General features: G+C 35.2%; 1 protein-coding gene and 1 pseudogene across 20 annotated transcripts in view; one reads left to right on the top strand and one right to left on the bottom strand.

Moving 5' to 3' along the window:
- EPHA6 (EPH receptor A6) overlaps window positions 1–20,034 on the bottom strand; it is an 872,069-nt gene that overhangs the window by 307,626 nt on the left and 544,409 nt on the right. For 15 of the 20 annotated variants that reach the window (XR_005383133.1, XM_038582514.1, XM_038582517.1 and 12 more), the window contains 2 exons: window positions 7,339–7,463; window positions 3,095–3,151 (listed from right to left, as the gene is read on the bottom strand). Coding sequence is in view for 19 of the 20 variants with exons in the window: in XM_038582514.1 (XP_038438442.1) it covers window positions 3,095–3,151; window positions 7,339–7,463 (182 nt within the window). In the remaining variant the exon portion in view is untranslated. The remainder of the gene's footprint in view (window positions 1–3,094; window positions 3,152–7,338; window positions 7,464–20,034) is intronic. The other 5 variants (XM_038582516.1, XM_038582523.1, XM_038582518.1 and 2 more) reach the window with 1 other exon arrangement.
- LOC119877845 lies at window positions 13,151–16,100 on the top strand (annotated as a pseudogene).

Below are 20,034 nucleotides of genomic sequence, written 5' to 3'. Positions count from 1 at the left end.
ATGTTGTTTTAATTAGTACCAAATGCTCATATCCAATTTCTCTGTGGTGGACATCGCAACAAACAGGGGTTATGAAAAAGAAAGGAAGAAAAAAGAACCCACAACTTTAGCAGCTCAGGAATTTGCTGATTCCAGTAGAAGCACTCAATTTTATCTGAAACTGATTTGGTCCCTTATTTATTGCATTTTGCTTCAAACTAATATACTAGGCTCTTTTTAAAAAATTTATTTATTCATGAGAGACACAGAGAGAGAGAGAGGCAGAGACACAGGCAGAGGGAGAAGCAGGCTCCATGCAGGGAACCTGAGGTGGGACTCGATCCTGGGTCTCCAGGATCATGCCCTAGACTGAAGGCAGCGCTAAACCGCTGAGCCACCTCGGTTCCCCAAGGTTCTAATATCATACGCATCATACAGCATCTATAGAGGTCTTAGCCTCTAACAATGGTGCAGTGTTTAAGTCCACGAGTATGTTTAGAGGGTTGTGATCATCTTCCCTCTCTCCACACTGGATAAAGTGGAGTAAGGGAGAGTCAGGGCTTCTAGAGACGTACAACTCAAAGCATGGTCCTTGGAGCAGTACTGCTAGCATTCCCAGGGAGCTTGTTTCCAATGTGAATCCTTGTCCCACTCCCCATACCAACAACTCACCTTCAATCAAAAGAACCATAACCTGCAATGCCCTCCTCAATCACACTTTTCTTAGTTCCTATATAATAACCACATTTAGGTTAACACGCAAGTTCACATTTAGATTGCAAAATGTACAAGTTAGAGAAGGCCACCAGGGAAGGAGGCTGCAAAGAATGAAGGTGATATGTTTCTGTGTCTGATGAGTACATTAAGGTAAGAGTAGTATTCATGGGAGTGAAGAGGAAATTCTCTTTTTCCCTTGGGCAAATACCAACGTGAAGGAAATATAACAAAAGAAAATGAGGAATGTATACTGAGCATTTCATAAAAAAAGGAAGATTTTGTTTTCTTTCTTCAGTTGACTATTTCTTCAATAATTTCTTCATGTATTTTTAATCAAATAAAGACACAGATTTACTGATTATATATCTTTAGGGAAAAAGAGCAATATTTATTGAATTGTTATCTGGGAAAAAACTATCTTGAGAAAGTTGAATAAGAGAGGAGAAAGAAAGAGGCTTCTATTAAGTTTGGTATTAAGTATGTGACTTCACAAAGGACATCATGAATGCAAACTTCTCTCAAAAGAGGCTGCCTTAAATCACCCCTGAGAGATGAAAATAACATAATCCAAAGTTTCCTACCATTCTCCTCACCCTTTTTTGTTTTAAATACACTGTTCTCATGACACAAAATTATATAATTGCATACAAAACTAATAGGTACTTCAGGGGTAAACTAGGTGAAATAATGGCAGGATATTAATCCAGTATTTTATGTAGATAATTACTGACCATGTAGATATAAGAAATGCTTCCTTTCTCATGATGAGTCCTCTTGAACAAAAATCTAAAAAGTGCTGACTGTGATAAAAATTAAGAAGAGAACTTTAAGGAAAAGACTTTACCAGTTGCCAGTGTCTTTAAATACTGGATGTAAGAATAATGAACTGTTATGGGGGATTCATGTTTGCAAAATGAGCTACCAGTTGGTAATTAGTGGAGTTGTACAGCACCCTGGTGAAATAGGTATGTTTTATCGCTGCCATTTTACAGATGCAAAATGGGCATTGGAGAGTAATGAAGTGTTTGGCCTCCGGGAGCCCAGAAAATCAGTATCAGCAGAAAGCATTGACTTTTTTGAGACATCCAATTGTGATGTACGTACCAAGGCCAGCATTAACAACCACTTACTGGCTGTGTGATTTTGATGAAGTTACAGACCACCGCTGTACTTTCGTTCCCTCATCTGTAGAATGGGAAGACTAATAGTATTTATCCCAAAGCACTGTTATTTGGATTGAATTATTCAATCCACGAAACACACTTTTAAAAGTACCTAGCATGTAACTAGCCAAATATTGTTGTCCATGAATTATTAACTGTGTGCCTTTTGGAGTGCTGGGGATGTGAAAGGAGAGAGGAAATTCTTGCCCTCCAGGGCTTACATTCTACTTATTAACAGAACATCCTTTTAGCTGATGGAGGTATGTGTATGGGTCTTTGTAATGAATAGGTAGAAACAGGGAGTTCTGGAGGCTTGCTTTCTTTGTGTTTTTTTAAATTGCTGGAGTAATCTCACAGTGGCTGGGTGTCTTTTCTCAATTTCCTAGGAATGAGTTCTGAAGGAGAAGATTTTTACTAACCTCTTCAGAATAGACTGAGAGCAAGCTGTTTCCATGTTAGGCACTGACTGAGCATTGGGTGACAAAGCCAAGCAAGAAATGGCCTCCTCTCTTGAGGGGCTCACAAACTTGTGCAAGAGTCAGACACATACATGAATGAGTCTAATCAAGACTGACTTTGGCTCAGTCGGTCAAGCATCTGACTCTTGGTTTCGGTTTGGGTCCTGATCTCGAGGTTGTGAGATCGACCCCTAGGTCAGGCTCCACACTCGCACGGAGTCTGCTGGAGATTCTCTCTGCCCCTCCTGCTTGTGCTCTTTCTCTCCCAGATAAATAAATACATCTTAAAAAAGAAAAAAAAAAAAAAAAAGACTAACTGGGACGCCTGGGTGGCTCAGTGGTTGAGCGTCTGCCTTTGGCTCAGGGTGTGATCTAGGGACCCGGGATCAAGTCCCACATCAGGCTCCTTGTGATGAGCCAGTTTCTCTCTCTGCCTATGTCTCTGTTTCTATTTCTCATAAATAAATAAAATAAAATCTTTAAAAAAAAAGACTAACTTTGAGAAATACAATAAAAGACCAAGGAAGAGGTGAAAGAGAAGTGCCTAGGGCAGATGACAAAAGGAGACAAAGAATTAAGGATGTGAACAAAAAGGGTAAAGAGAGAAGGGAAGAGTAGAGATGAGGAAAGGGCATGTTTGATATTCAATGGGATTTCTGGTATCTTGTGACTGCAAGAGGCTTTGCCGATTTTTGAGGTGGGGACTGAGGGTGTGGAAGCAGATAATGTCTTAGTTTTGCTTAAATAACTTTCTAGGCCCAAGATGGAGGCTCCTACCTGAAGTGTCACATCAGCAAACCAAATACGACTTCGGTATCCCTGTTGACGTAAACTCTGTTGGGCCAAAAATACAGTATATCCAGTCAGCCAGTCCCCAAACGCCAAGCCAACTCTATACTTCTTTCCTTCCTTCTTGTCCCAAATAAGATTAAATATGTGGCCTCAGTCAATCAGCTATTTTCAATTTTTCTCTTCTCTGTTTATTTTTAACCTATAAAAGCTTCCTGCCTTCTGCCCCATTTTGCAGTTCTCTGAGACCATCCACCTCATGAAGTATTAAATAAAATGTTTGTAACACCTAAATTGTCTTTTATTTTTTTTAACAATTCCCTCATTATGTGGGTTCTGTTTTGTTAGTAAGTAAATATGAAATAGAATTTTTTGGCAACATATTTGACTTTCTTCATTATTGTAATGCTTTTTCATGTTCAAAGTATATTCGCTTGAATTTAAAAAAACGAACACTTTGTGAGTATGAAAAAAGTAACTAAGAATGGGAGGGACGCAAGAGACAATATATAATTAGTTATAATCGACAAACAACATGTTTTCTTCTCCATATCCCTCTCATCACACACAGATAGAAGACAATGTAGAGTCTTAATTTTTATATATAATTATAATGTGAAAAACACTGTTCCCTGTAGTATTTTTTAATGTGTATGTACATTTAATTTCAGTAGACAAAAATGAAAAAACAGGACTAAGAAAGTTAAGATCTGAGCCAAACTCAAATTTTTGAACACTCAGGCCAGGGCCCTTTTCCAATAGTCTACATTCCCCAAGAAAAGGTCACTGGTGACAACAGTATGCTGTTTGACCTCAGGTGTCTGTAGACACTTCACATTCTAAGCAGCTTAACTTCTTTCCTGTTTTACAGAATAATGCTCTTCAGGACAATTTAATAAAATAGCATGAGTTCCTGAAAGAATGATGTAAATTAATGGCTTAAATGTCTGTGGATTAATTATGAGTTAGCAACACAGAGAAACTTCGGTAAAAAATAAATAGAAAGTTTAAAATACCGTAAGTTAAAGACTGAGGCACCAATATTAAAGACTGAAGAGAACATGAAGATTATAAAGAGCTGAGGCTTAATATTCTTTCACAGTTCCAGGACACCTAGTGGCTCAGTGGCTGAGCATCTGCCTTCGGCCCAGGGCATAATCCTGGAGCCCCGGGATCGAGTCCCCCACTGGGTTCCCTGCATGAAGCCTGCTTCTCCCTCTGCCTGTGTTTCTGCTTCTCTCTCTGTGTGTGTCTCTCATGGATAAATAAAATCCTTTAAAAATATATTCTTTCACAGTTCCCTGAGCACAGAAGTACCTTAGCTAATAGTTGGTGCAACCACCCCTATGTATCACCTTTATCTGTTCCTGCTCTCCCGTCTCACCTAGTGTCTATGGTTGTTTTGTTTTGTTTTGTTTTGTTTTGTTTTTTACTGTAAAGGCTTATAACTGGCACTTTCTTTATAGACCTAAATGTGGGTTATGAAAGTCAATACAGAGAACCGGAAGTGCCAATGTTGGTTTTTTTTTTTTTTTTTTCCTGCACATCTCATTAAGATTTGTAGCCAACGATTGCCTGGAGCCAGACTATGGCAGTTCAGTGTCTTTATCTTCACAGAATGAACTCTGATATATAATTTATACTCCGGAGCTCCCTTTGGTCACTCTGAGTTTGACTGGCATTTTTTTCATTCCTGCTTCCTGATTCTTTATCAGTTATCCTGGGAGCTTTCATAATTAATCACTTGCTTACAAAATCCTGTCTCAGGTCTGCTTTTGGGCAACTAGGTCTAAGACAAAAAGCAAATCTATTTTGAATCCATCCACTCACCCACCCATTCATATTTATCTATGCTTGCCACGTCCCCCTCTCTCTCACCTCCATCCAGGTACTTCTGTCCCCCATCCCACTCAGGTGAACAGGCGACATTCAAGACAGCATGGGGCACACTCTGTTCATTCTACACTTCTCTGTATCTGTATAATCATGTATACATATACACACCTGGGGGATATTTATGTTCTAAAATTAGGATGATTTGTACATATATTTCTTTGTATCTTTTCTTACCAAATATTTAGTTTGGTTCCTGATAAAGAAGGAAATTAGCACTTTAAGAGTTGTTCTAGTTATAAGTTTTATAAAAATATTTGCTTAGAAGTAGAAATCATTTTATAGGTGCATATAGGTAAAATGCACAGTTAACAATATGAAGCCATAGTTGGGAAGAGTTTTAATCCTATCAGTCATTTTATGTTCTCTCTGAAAGGCTTCATAGTCTAACATCTTGGATTATTTGTCTATACACTGTGTATTTGTATGAAAAGACAATGTTTTTTATTTAGTTTGTATACAATTCTCATGCTATTGTATACTGGTTCAATGTTATATTATGTGTCAAATATTTTCTTAATTCTTCCTTAAATTAAATGATTTCTAATACTGATTTAGTGTGCTTTTCATCTGGAGGTCTGTTTATAAAATTGACTTTTTCAACCCACTAGAAGAGTTGACACTTTCCTTTCCGTTTTGTAAATGTGAAGTGTGAAACAGGGAGAGTAATTGAGTTTTCTTTGCCACAGGCATGAACTAGGAATCCTTGGATTCCAACTCTATGTTTACTACATGTTTAGTAACTCCATTAGCAGTGGATAATTGCCATTTTCTTACAAAATAGACTCTTTCATAACTATCTATTCTATGATTAAAACATGGAAATTATGTTAATTACCATTTTTCAGAATATTATTGATTTCTGAAATTTCGATTGGATGAATATGGTTCTTTTTTTTAATCTTACAGAATCTGTAAGATTTGTCCTTATGGGAAATTGTAAGTTATCTTCATCGTCAAACATATGAAGTGTAAATGACTATAAAATGAGAATTATTTTCTATGTATAAAATGCAGCCTTCAAAAAACATAGAAGAGTATTCTGATTCTGGAAAGTTGCTTATATATGTGCCCATTGCTTTTTTAAATAATGAGAATTTTTGCATACCTAGAGATCTATTTAAACTAGTAGAAAATATGTATATTTTGTGACAGCATGCTAGAGTTATAACATTTGAAAGGGTAGCTCAACAGGATTTCTGAGCACATGCTGGCCTGGCTAATGTACAGAATCTGTAATCCAATTAAAACTCAGTAAATTTCTCCTTTCTTAGACTATGGAGTTATTCCCGGGAGTTCATGATAATGACAGTTTTCATTGACGACATAATGTGGAAATTATTAGAGTGTCAAAAATAGATACAGCAGGCTACTGAGTTACCTCTCCCTTTTCAAACTTATATTTACTCAGAAGCAATAGAATAGAAGGGAGACTTTTATTTCTGTTCTTGTCCTGTATCTCTTCAAAGGAAATAAAAATTTATTTGTGATGTCCCTTGCATCTGGTATAAAAGAAGTTCCTTCTTACTGTAGCATACAAGTAGAAATTATATATATTTTTTATTTTTAAATTTAATGTTCCCTTTATCAATATTCCAAAGCAGTATTAGCAGAATGAGACATATCAGAATTGCTATGTGGTCTGCTGTGTGTCTATAGTCACAATATCATAATGGTGAGGAAAAAGGGGGAGAGACGGAAAGAGGAATGTGAATACAATAAAGGTAAGGAAGTATATAACTTGGGAAAATATTGTAGTTGAGAATAATTTTAGATGACAAAAATGAAAATTAAGATTAAGTTGATTTATTCACCAGATTTATCTTGATAGATTCTTTAAAAAGTGAAACAGCCGAACTAAATAAAGAAAATTTTTAATCCATCAGCTATTTCCACTTATCCTTTAAATCATCCTTTCCAAATTATAGTGAACTATACCTTTAAACTCATTAGCAAACAGTATGTGTTACACAAACTGTTTCTAGGTTATAGCAATTCCATTTTACCACGTCTTCCAAATGAATTCAAAAACAATGTTATGTCAACTAAACTGTATGTTGAAGGAGTTACTACATCTTAGTATATTAAAAAAATCCCTATAGTAAGTCATGACAGAAATGAACATCTTGTGTCTTCTACTTTATAATCTGATGTAAAACAAATTAATTAAGAAAGTATAAGCATAATAGTAAATTAGAGGGTTTTCAAAGACATAGTAGGTATGAGGTTAGGTCAAAGAACAGATTTTAAAGTAAAATAATATAACAACATGCTCAATATATACATATATACACATATATGTATATGTAGTTTTTTAGGAAGCTCCAAATAAGACCTACTTTCTCATAGTACTTGATCTCGTAGTCCAGAATGGCTCCATTGGAAAAAGCAGGTGCTTGCCATGATAGGGCAATGCTATTTTGGGATGCCCAGTCCTTCCTTACCACACCTATCAGGGAAGGTGCTGAAAGGAAAGAAAATAACTAAGAATTAATTGGCAGGAATCATTCTCCATAATCCTTTCTTTAATATTTTGTCTTCCAAGGAAAACAGAACTCTTGTTGAAGAGGACAGCAATTATTGATGTCAGATTAAAAAGAAAGCCCTAGGATCTACTCTATTTAATCCAAATAGAGTATTAAAATATATTTAGAAACATTACTAGGGAACAGGAAAACTCAAATAGCCCAGGAATGAGAGCCAGAACTCCTCATCATAGTCTTTGTTAGAGGAGGACATTTCCCTATAAACTGGCTTTGATTTAGGCTATGACATGAAGTATAATACACTTGGATCATATATATATATATTATCAAATTTAAGTCTGCTATAGAAAAATACTCTGCAATTACAAGATCATTTATAGGCTTTTCTTTCTCCTCAAGACTTGGTACTTTATAAAGTCTTAGTACTTTATAAATGTTTATGTCACAAACTTCTTAACTATAAATTATTGCATATCAACAGGAGAATTATTTCTTCTGCATGATTTCTGTGACAGTTGAATAAAATTGTAACAATTAATTTCTGAAGTTTATTTTCAGAATCATGTCCTCCCCCCCCCCTTTATAACATTGTTTTAACAACCCAATCCTAACCTAATTTTTTAAAGGTTATTTATTTATTTATTCATGACAGACACACACACACACACACACACACAGAGGCAGAGACACAGACAGGGAGAGGAAGAAGCAGGCTCCCCTTAGGGAGCCCAAAGCAGGACTCCATTCCTGAACTCCAGGATCATGCCCAATCAAGCAGAGCCCAATTGCTGAGCCTTTCAGGCATCCCTCCTAACCTAAACTTGCATTAAATTTCTGAAATTGCCCTTGCATGTATATATCATACATTCTTTCCTCTAATAAAATAGTCATTTTAAAGTATTCTAATTTTTAAAAACAGTATGTTTTTACATAGAAGTTAAAATTCATTCATAAAAAGAGAAATATAAATGAAATATACTGAGGTTCCATTTCTTACCAAACAGATTGGCAAAAATCCAAAAATTTGACACCAATCTCTGTTGACTAGGCTATGGGGAAAAGCTCTTTAATACATTGTCAGTGGGAATTAAATGGTACAACTTTTATGAAGGGAAATTCAACAATTTAAGGCAAATTATATGTTCATTTACACTTGGGCTTTTTGGAATCTATCCCAAAGATACAATGAACAAACATAAAGTGACATATTTACAAGACTACTCACTGAGGTTTATTTGTAAATATTGGGAACAATTTAACTGTCCATCAAAAAGGGACTGATTGAAAAACTATTCTACATCCACCAGAGAACTATGACCATAAATACTATAATGAAGTTTTTTTCAGGATATAAAGTAAGGTGGGAAAAATGTATAAAAAGCAATGTAAGGCTAAACCCAAGAATAATAAAAAAATGATAACACTGGATACCCTCAGGGGTGGGAGACAATAGGATGGAAACTATAAGGTTAGAAGATAAAAGTCTCCAAATCTGCCTTCCCTTGAAGATTTACTTTGGAACCCTATAAATGGTTAAAAGCTTAAAAAGCAAATTAACATTCAAAGAATTGAATCTATGTGTTTATGTTGAAGGTTAAAGCAAATGAATAATTATTTTTATGTTATTGAGGAGTAGGTCAGTTTGTTTTTCCTATGGGAAATGGAAATACAGATGTCAGACCAAGGAAGGTACATAAAAACTCTGTAATGCTAAACTCATAGTGTCTTTCCAACTAATTCCCAGAAATCTATTCAAATGAACCAATTGGAAGTGAGAATAGAACTTGAAAAACTGATTCTCTATGATTAAGTTTCTAAGAAAGACTCCAGTATATTTTTTTTCTGAATGCTGCCTTTGTTTTTTAAGGATAAAGTGTATCTTAAACTTTTGAAAATGACAAGTCTGATTCTCCTAAGGAAATGACTATTCTAGAAATTATATTTAGAACTCTTTCTAGCTGTTCAATGAAAGCATTATTGTTGCACTACAATATATCCTAAATAATGAGTGATAATTACTAAATATTTCTAAAAATGGAAGTTTGTGCTACAACCTAAAACAGAAATGGATAGCATGTTTCTTTGGTGTTGAGTTTAAGAAGTTCTTTATAGATCTTGGAAACTAGCCCTTTATCTGATATGTCATTTGCAAATATCTTCTCCCATTCTGTAGGTTGTCTTTGAGTTTTGTTGACTGTATCCTTTGCTGTGCAAAAGCTTCTTACCTTGATGAAGTCCCAATAGTTCATTTTTGCTTTTGTTTCTTTTGCCTTCGTGGATGTATCTTGCAAGAAGTTACTATGGCCGAGTTCAAAAAGGGTGTTGCCTGTGTTCTTCTCTAGGATTTTGATGGAATCTTGTCTCACATTTAGATCTTTCATCCATTCAAAGTTTATCTTTGTGTATGGTGAAAGAGAGTGGTCTAGTTTCATTCTTCTGCATGTGGATGTCCAATTTTCCCAGCACCATTTATTGAAGAGACTGTCTTTCTTCCAATGGATAGTCTTTCCTCCTTTATCGAATATTAGTTGCCCATAAAGTTCAGGGTCCACTTCTGGATTCTCTATTCTGTTCCACTGATCTATGTGTCTGTTTTTGTGCCAGTACCACACTGTCTTGATGACCACAGCTTTGTAGTACAACCTGAAATCTGGCATTGTGATGTCCCCAGATATGGTTTTCTTTTTTAAAATTCCCCTGGCTATTCGGGGTCTTTTCTGATTCCACACAAATCTTAAAATAATTTGTTCTAACTCTCTGAAGAAAGTCCATGGTATTTTGATAGGGATTGCATTAAATGTGTATATTGCCCTGGGTAACATTGACATTTTCACAATATTAATTCTGCCAATCCATGAGCATGGAATATTTTTTCCATCTCTTTGTGTCTTCCTCAATTTCTTTCAGAAGTGTTCTACAGAGGAAGACATAGACATGGCCAACATGCACATGAGAAAATGCTCTGCATCACTTGCCATCAGGGAAATACAAATCAAAACCACAATGAGATACCACCTCACACCAGTGAGAATGGGGAAAATTAACAAGGCAGGAAACAACAAATGTTGGAGAGGATGTGGAGAAAAGGGAACCCTCATACATTGTTGGTGGGAATGTGAACTGGTGCAGCCACTCTGGAAAACTGTGTGGAGGTTCCTCAATCAGTTAAAAATAGACCTGCCCTACGACCCAGCAATTGCACTGTTGGGGATTTACCCCAAAGATACAAATGCAATGAAACGCCGGGACACCTGCACCCCGATGTTTCTAGCAGCAATGGCCACGATAGCCAAACTGTGGAAGGAGCCTCGGTGTCCATCGAAAGATGAATGGATAAAGAAGATGTGGTTTATGTATACAATGGAATATTACTCAGCTATTAGAAATGACAAATACCCACCATTTGCTTCAACGTGGATGGAACTGGAGGGTATTATGCTGAGTGAAGTAAGCCAGTCGGAGAAGGACAAACATTATATGTTCTCATTCATTTGGGGAATATAAATAATAGTGAAAGGGAATATAAGGGAAGGGGGAAGAAATGTGTGGGAAATATCAGAAAGGGAGACAGAACGTAAAGACTGCTAACTCTGGGAAACGAACTAGGGGTGGTGGAAGGGGAGGAGGGCGGGGGGTGGGAGTGAATGGGTGACGGGCACTGAGGGTTATTCTGTATGTTAGTAAATTGAACACCAATAAAAAATAAATTAAAAAAAAAGAAATAAAAAAAAAAGAAATGGATAGCATGGTGAGTATGAAAGAAGGCTCAGATAATTTACTATTTACATTGAGTCATATTCATTACTAATAAGCTACCATTAATAAATTTATTCCTGTTGGAAATTGCATTAATGTTTTTGAATTGTAATATAATAATGTATTAAATGAGCTTTATAGAAAAATTATAACTTTAAGGTCAATTATACAAATTAGAAATTGACTTAAATATATCAGTTCATTACAAATTTTTTTTTCATTACAAATTTTGAAAATCTTTTTTTCATGTATACAATCTTATGGTTAATTTTCAGTTTAATGTACAATGTCATAAGTACTAATACTACCAGTATACTACATTTTGCCACATAATTATTTAGCACTCAAGGTCAAATGGTATAATCTTTGCAAACTGATAATAAATTCAATTACGGCAGCATATTAGAATGACTATTGATTTATACATAGGTACTATCTTTTCTATTTCCAATTCTCTACTGGTTAATTAAAAGTAAAGGTACATCACCTAGATTTTATGAGTCCTTTCCTATACTTCCATAAAATAGAAATAATGAAAATCTATTCCCTAACTACTCTGGGAAGTACTATTTACTATACCATTCTCTAACTAATCTAGTTATAGAGTCTTCACTTATAGATGGACTTCAGGGTGGAAGAACTATATAAACTCTAAAATTTTTTCACTTTTGCACACCCCTTTCATATGTAAATATCCATATTTTATATAGTCATAAAATATACATAATTTTAGATAATTATATTTTTAACCTTATATTCAAAATCCTGTTTCATATTTTTATGTTGTCTCCATAATTATTACTTTAATGGATAAAATATTCAATTATGTTTATACTTTATCAGATCATCCCCCTAATGTTGAAGTTTCCAATATTATCCTGTTTGAGTTCTCACACTTTATGCACACATTTTTTATTTTGTTCAATTATTTTACAGAGAAAAGTGCTTTATGTAATTTGGATTTTCTGAGCCATACTGTGTATTAATATATTGCTTTTGGAAGGAGCTGCACAATATACATTAGGCACACATTTTAAACAGTTAATGAGTTAAAGCACAGGATGTGGGAAACAATTTATAGGTCAATATACACCCCAAATGCTGCATTTTCTATTTTCTGAGAAGGCTAGCATCATATGGAATTTTATTTTAAAATATGGCTTTAATACATGAAACCTCAAAAATTTGTTTTGAATATATTTAATAAATATTTTTGAATATATTTAATAAATTTGTTTTTTTAATAACCCGAGTTTATGTAACATCTGAATTTGACATATTGTGACAACACAGTAGTACCAACAAAATTAAAGGGGAAAACACATTTATTCCTCCACATGAGGAAAACTAATTTTGGAACACCAAGGGCAACTATTGATTTTTACTTCTGATTCTAAAAAGTCAGAGAAGGAAATAGGGAAATAATATCTTCTGGATTCTGACAGATCAGAGACTAACTGAAAAACTTGAAGGCTCAAGCAATGTTTCCTGAGTACAGAATTGTGTATTCAGTATAGTTTTCAGTAGAATTGTATTTCTGATATACCTCCTTTCTTAAGCCTTCAAAACCTTAGCTTTGACCTTCAAAATAAATGATTATTGAATAGATTACCACAGTTTTGAAAATGGTTTTAATACAAACCTTTCTGATTACTACATTTTCTGAATCTCAAGTAGTTTACCAAGAACTACGTGGCAAAAGAAGAAAAGTACATAGTGGAGTTAGTGAACAAAGGAGATTTTATTCACATTACAATGAGTGGTATTTTCTAATGCTTGCATGGAAATATCTGAAAGAACAGTAAATTATTCTAGTTAATTATATTGCTTCGAATTAAGATTCAATTGTGTATGTGGTTAGGTGAAAAAGAGAGATAGAGGGAGAGCAAGAGCACACTCCTACGCACATATGTTTGTGACACTGAAAATCCTAAAAGTGAATCTTAGGACGAAGATAGACCTTGTAAGTCATTCCATACATTTTTTTCAGCAATCTAGAAAATCTCTCAACGTGTCCTTGTTAGCTGATTATCCACTTCTTGCTTCAATGGTTGCTGTAAAGAGTATACTACTTCATAAGGCCACCTATTTCCTTTGGAAAATCTCTAATTGCTAAAATATTCTTCCATAGAGTCATTGTTTTCTTCTTGTAACTTCAACCTAGGCCTGGTTCTTAAAGTTTAGCATTAACAGAATTAAGTCTTCACTTTTGCTCATCTATTATACTCTTTCTTCTCTTTTTTTTTCTCTCTCTTCTTCCTATCCCCTTTCCTTCCCTTTTCCTTCCTTCCTCTCTTCCTTCTTCATGTCCTTTTTTTAAGCGCTTTTCATTCTCTTTTTAAAAATTATTTTCCTTTCTTTTCTTCCCTGTGCTCCTTCTCAGAGAGATGTGTGTGCTTGTGTATGTGTGTATGTGAGTGTGTGCGTTAGGGAAAATATAGTCAATGGCATCACGAAATGTAAACAAAGAACAATAACATAATGAGTAAATGATATACACCAGAAGGTGCAAATCAGGACAGACTTTTAAGACTGATTTTCCCTTTTCCTTTGCTAATGAACTGATGGGTTTAGTTGCAAAGCAAGAACAGATAGGAGTGCTTCATTCTGTAGATGCCAGAGAGAGGGATATGCTGTGATCAATACCATGATTTTACGTATGAAGTTTTGTCAATGTGATGTTTATCATGTGAATTGACATTTTTGAAACCTGAGAGCTTGCGTAAAACTATTTTTGATCTACATCTTGTTTTGGAAATGTTGATTAAACACGCTGTGCTTTATACAACATAATATATCCTAGCAGTATCTGCTTCATGTGCTTTTCTCTTGATGTTTCCCTGAATCAGAGTTCAATGGTTAATATATATTGTTACCTGCTTGCCCCATGTGGTTGAAATGTGGTTATGAGTTTTAAATATGCGTGTCATACTTATGGCAGAACTGATGCTTTGTTTTCTTTCTAAGTTCTGTCTTTTTCCTATACCTGGAAATAACAACTCTGGTATACTAAGCCATGTGACAGCTGTGATAAGATGAATAATGGCTCAGAAATATATTCATGTCTAATCCCCAGACCCTGTGAATATTCCTCTCTGGTAAAAGAGGTTGTGCACTTTTGATTAAGCTAAGGATTTTGAGATGGAAAGGTTATCCATCTCAAAATTATTATTATCCAGGTGGGCCCGATATAACCACAAGTGTAATAAGAAGGAGGCAGGAGGTGACTTGTCTACAGAGGAGAAGGCTGTGAGACAAAATATGCAGGCAACCAGGAGAAACTAGAAGAGGGAAGGAATGAATTCTTGCCAGAGCCCCCAGAAGGAACTAGCCCTTCTGACACCTTTGTCTTCTACTTGTAGGACTCATTTTGACTTCTGACACCCAGACTATAAGATAATTAATATCTGTTCCTGAGACAATAAATTTATGGTAATTTGTTATAGTAGCAATAAGGAACTTAAAATGGTTCAACTGATTCACTTTAAAGGCCTTAATTTGGGATACATTTATGGTTCTGTAGGGAAAGTGAGTAGGCTTTATTTTTTTTATTTTATAAAGATTTTATTTATTTATTTATTCATGAGAGACAGAAGGGGGGTTGCAGAGACACAGGCAGAGGGAGAAGCAGGCTCCATGCAGGGAGCCCGATGCAGACTCGATCCCGGGTCTCCAGGATCAGGCCCTGGGCTGAAGGCGATGCTAAACCGCTGAGCCACCTGGGCTGCCTGTGAGTAGGTTTTAAAAAACAAATTTCTAAGAAAAAAAAAAAAGTTTCCAAAACAGTGCTAAAAAGACATCTATCTATTACTTACCTAATTCATTTTGTTATATTTACTACTTATAAAAGTATTCAATCTGTTTCTTTTAAAAATAATTTGAAAAAAATATTTTGGGTACTCTGGTCCTAAAGATTTTCCTTCCTTAACGTACAATTTTTCAGGTTTCTCACTTCTCTGCCTTTCTTGTTAAAAAGGGGAGAGGTGTTCCTCTTTCTGATTATCCCACCATAAGTAATTGGTGAGATAGAACCATTTTTTTTCCGGTTTTTCCCCAAAGTTAAGGTTCTTCTATATTTCAAAAAGCCCTTAGCTTTGAATTTGAAGAGTCTTTCCCAAAGAAATACTAATATCAGGTAACACAAAGCTTGCTCACTCTACTTCTTTCTCCCATGCCAACGTGATGCTGGTAGTTAGCTTGAAACACCAAGTGAAAAACTGTGGAAATAGAACGTTCTGGTGGAGAAGCTGAGGTCATCATTGAATTTGAAATATTTAAAGTGAATACACAACTGTTTCTCAAGGCAGACAATTAAGTGTGTCACTGGGGGCGGAGGTGCGGCTGCTAAAACAGCTCTCCTGACATCCTACGGCAAATTGCCATCTGAATATGTGCCGACTGTTTTTGACAACTAGACAGTCACAGTTACTTGGCAGAGAGCCACACACTCCTGGACTTTTGGATACTGCGGGGCAAGAGGATTATGACAGATTACGACCACTAAGTGATCCACAAACGGATGTATTTCTAGTGTTTTTCAATGGTGTCTCTGTCCTCCTTTGAAGATGTGAAGGAGAAGTGGGTGCCTGAGATAACTCACCACCATCCAAGGACTCCCTTCTTGCTTGTTGGGACCCAAATTGATCTCCGAGATGACCCCTCTATGATTGAGAAACTTGCCACACAGAAGCCTACCACTCTAGAGACTGCTGAAAAGCTGGCTCGTCACCTGAAGGCCATCAAGTATGTGGAGTGTTCTGCTTACACAGCGAGGCCTAAATATGGTATTTGAAGAAGCAATATTGGCTGCCCTGGAGCCTCCCGAACTGAGGAAGAGCCGCAGGTGTGTGCTGCTCTGAACATCCCTCCAGGGCCCTTTCAACACAGCTGGTGTCAGCATCATACTAAAAGCAACACTGAATCAAACTAAAGATTAAAATTAGTTTTTGCAATAATGACAAATGCCCTGTACCCATCCACATGCACTTGTGTGAGGCAAGGTCCATCAGTATGGTCCCCCTTTCCCTCTCTCAGTACGAGTTAGTTTGAGTAATTGTGTATTGTCACAAAAGTGATTAGTACTATTTTTTGTTCTGTCGTTTCAAAAAAGATTTATTTTGTTTTAAAAATTATGGAAATAGGTGCACTGAAAACTCTCACTACCTGTGGAGCCACTGTGAAAAAAAATCACTTTATTAGTAATAATTCAAAGTGGTACAGCACTGTTAGCACTTAATTATACAGAGTAAGACCTGAAGCATTATCTTTAAATTCTTCTCAGCATTATCTGTGCCTTTTTAATTTCTATTTTATTAGTCTTATGACTGGCTGATTTAATATGCTCACTGTTAAGCTTGTCCTTAGGCTGCTGTTTATAGTAATTTATGCCAAACACTCCTATTGACTATTATATCATTCCAGGATGTTTGAGAAATTGTTTATATGACAGATGCTAGAAAATAATTTCCCTGAACTACAAAGAAAAAAATATCAACAAATTAGACTGGTCTGAGATTCTGCTGAACTTATTATTAACTACCAATTTTCAGTAAAAAGATATATGTTGTACCAGTATTTTCTAGGAATTTAACATATGCTATTCACTAGAATCTCAGAAAGTTAGCCTGGCTCTATAGAAAAATCAGGAATGTGCCTCTTCTCAGCATAACTTCAAACAATTCCCTTATTCATAACATCTCAATATATTAAAATCAGGAATTCAGGAAAACTGGTTTCTAGAAATTATTCTAGGTTAAAGTACTATTATTTGAGCTGTATTATATACAGTATATATGAAAATTATGTAAATAGATTGAAAATATAATATTATAGTCATATTTGAATATGCTTTGTAACTTCTGGGCCTCAGATGATTCATTAAAGTTTGTATCATGGGGCTCCTGGGTGGCTCAGTCAGTTGAGTAGTCGGCTCTTGAGTTTGGCTCACGTCATTATTTCATTGTCCTGAGACTGAGCTCTCCCTTAGGTTCCATGATCAGTGAAGTCTGCTTGATATTCTCTCTCCTCTGGCTCTCCACACACACACACACACACACACACACACACACACATACACACACACACTCTTTCTCTCAAATAAATAAATAAATAAATACATAAATATCTTTTACAAAATTTGTATCATGTTCCAGGTATATGAAAAAAAAAATAAGCCCACTTAAATACCATCAAAAAAAAAAAAAGAAAAGAAAAGAAAAGAAAAAATGACCAGGAAAGTAATTTATTCATAAACAACTAAAATAATTTTAACTAATATTGTGGAAAGGAAGTACCTAAGTGTTAACACTTTCAAATCACAAATCTTTAAAATAATATAATGAATGGATAAAGTTCTACAAATTTTGTTGCTACATTTAAAGACAAAAAGTTTGGACACTAGAAAGAACTCTGTACAATAGATTTTAATGAAGCTGTTTTAAAAATGATGTGGATCTGAGGACACGAGAAAATAAGGTCAATACATAAGGTGACAAACACAAGTTGTAAATCAACACTCATGCTATGATTCAAAAAGATTTTTCTAAATAGCAGATACCTCCAAAGTGTATGACTAAATTGTAGAACTACCATATAACTAAATTGCAAAGTATCAAGGCCATGTTGGAAGATTTGGGGATGAATGAGAAGGTAAAGGACGACCTAGTTTCCCTATCCAATATTCAGCAATATTTAGAGGTCATTTGATGGTGCATCTACCATAAAGATGACTGACTGACCCTCATTCTGAGCATGATGATGAGAACAGAGACAAGCAAATAGGTGATATCCCCGTTTGGGACTAAGAATTCTTGAGCGTAGATTTCAAACCTGTGGCTGAGTTTCTTCTAGATCAAAAGCTTTTTTTTTTCCCTTTGCTCTGAATAAAATTGAACTGTGGGCTGTCTATTAAAAATATAATGAATATATATGCATACATATGCATAATATATATGCATATATACACTTTTAAATGGGATCACATCAAGCTATTAATAGTGGTTTCTCATGCTAGCCTAGGAGAACTAGATGTAACAAGAGAAAAACAGAAATAAATCTAACAATTGATCAATAGTTAATGAGGCCTAAATTACATTAACAAATACATATATTATCTATAACTTTGAACTACTTGAAAAGGTTATGATTTTATTTCAAAAAGCCAGATTAATCTTAATTGTAGCTAATGTGATATTGTGAAGTTGTTTTCAGAAATATAATTCAAAAGTTGGGACACCTGGAAAGCTCAGTTGGTTAAGCATCTGCAGTCATCTCAGGTCATGAACTCAGGGTCCTGGGACTGAGCCCTGTGTGGGGCTCCCTGCTCAGTGAGGGAGTCTGCTTTTCCCTCTCCGTCCCTCCCTCCACTGGTGCTCACTCTCTCTCTCTCTCTCTCTCAAATAAATAAAATATTTAAAAATTATATAATTAAAATTTTAATACATTAAAAAAGTTAAGCCCCAATATGAATAGATTTATAAGCTATGGCTATAAAGTAATACATGCGGCTTACAGAGGAGTCATCAAACTTTAGTCTTTCCCTGTATTTTTGTCATCCTTGAATTTATATGATGATACAAAATTGTAGAGGAAGCTAGATGAAAGAACATTGGCTTCCAAAGTATTTTAAACCAAGAAGCTTTATGAAAATTAGTATTATAAATGTTATGGCTGAGACATCTTATGCTTATTAGATGTCTCAAGAAGGCAAAAAAAAATTCCTTTTCTGTGCTGTTGGGCACCTAAGGTGCATAAACAGACCAGAACATTTCAGTCCCATTTTGGGGCTGTGAAACAACTCGTCGGATAACCGTTGGAACTTGAGAAGAAAGATTCACATTTTAGGAATTGTTCAAAATGTAAGATAAAATCACAACAATTACCTTTTTTCTCCCTTTAAGATAGAACCATGGACTAGCTTAAGACTTCTTTAATCACTTCTAATGGAGTTGATTTTGATATCTGAACTCCTAAAAGCTTTACTATCTAATCCTCATGACATCTAGCAATTGACTGCCTTTATCATAAGCTCTTGATATTCCTCTTTATAGAATATATAATCATATACTCCACTTTTCAACTTCCCATGCTCTTTCACATACATCACCTAATACACATTGTAGCTTTGTAGATGCAGTTATTCTCATTTTCAAGGTGAGGACATAGAATCAAACAGGAAGCAACTCCCAGTTCCACATAAAATGAAGGAACGGACCCTAGACTAAGTCTGGTACTTATGATGCCCTCCATAGGACCTAGGACAGTGTTACACAAACACACCAGCTAACTTTTATGTGAGTAGCTCTTTTATTCAAAACTTGTTAAAAAAAAAACTTGTTTAAATCTTGATCCAAGGCTTAACAGACAATCATCCTGCCTTTTAAGTTTTCATTCTATAAATCCCCTATGATCCCATAGGAGCACTGCCAAGTTGATTCGTATACTCCATGCATATGACCACAATTTTATGAGAGTACATTAATGTAAGGAAATAATAATATGTAACATATAAAAACACCAGAAAATAAGATGGAAAGTGATAGGAGTTTGAACCTATAGTGCTGATCAAAATGGATATGCTATAATTTATTTGTATAATATTAAAATTCATCTTGGACTAGTTTCTTAAATTTTCAGCATTTCCCATTATATAACCATCTTATTTGAAAAAAAGTGTTTAGATTGAGAAAAAAAAAAGCAAAAGCAAAATATTGAGTTATTTGATTATTGCTTGAGGGTGCTCTCGAGATGAACTGCTTTTTCACTAATTCTAAAGGCATTTTCCTCATGGTCATA

The sequence above is a fragment of the Canis lupus genome, chromosome 33 (assembly GCF_011100685.1).
Source record: "Canis lupus familiaris isolate Mischka breed German Shepherd chromosome 33, alternate assembly UU_Cfam_GSD_1.0, whole genome shotgun sequence".
NCBI classification, from domain to species: Eukaryota; Metazoa; Chordata; class Mammalia; order Carnivora; family Canidae; genus Canis; species Canis lupus.
Note: the sequence above shows the minus strand (reverse complement) of the source record. Positions and strands in the feature narration are given on the sequence as shown.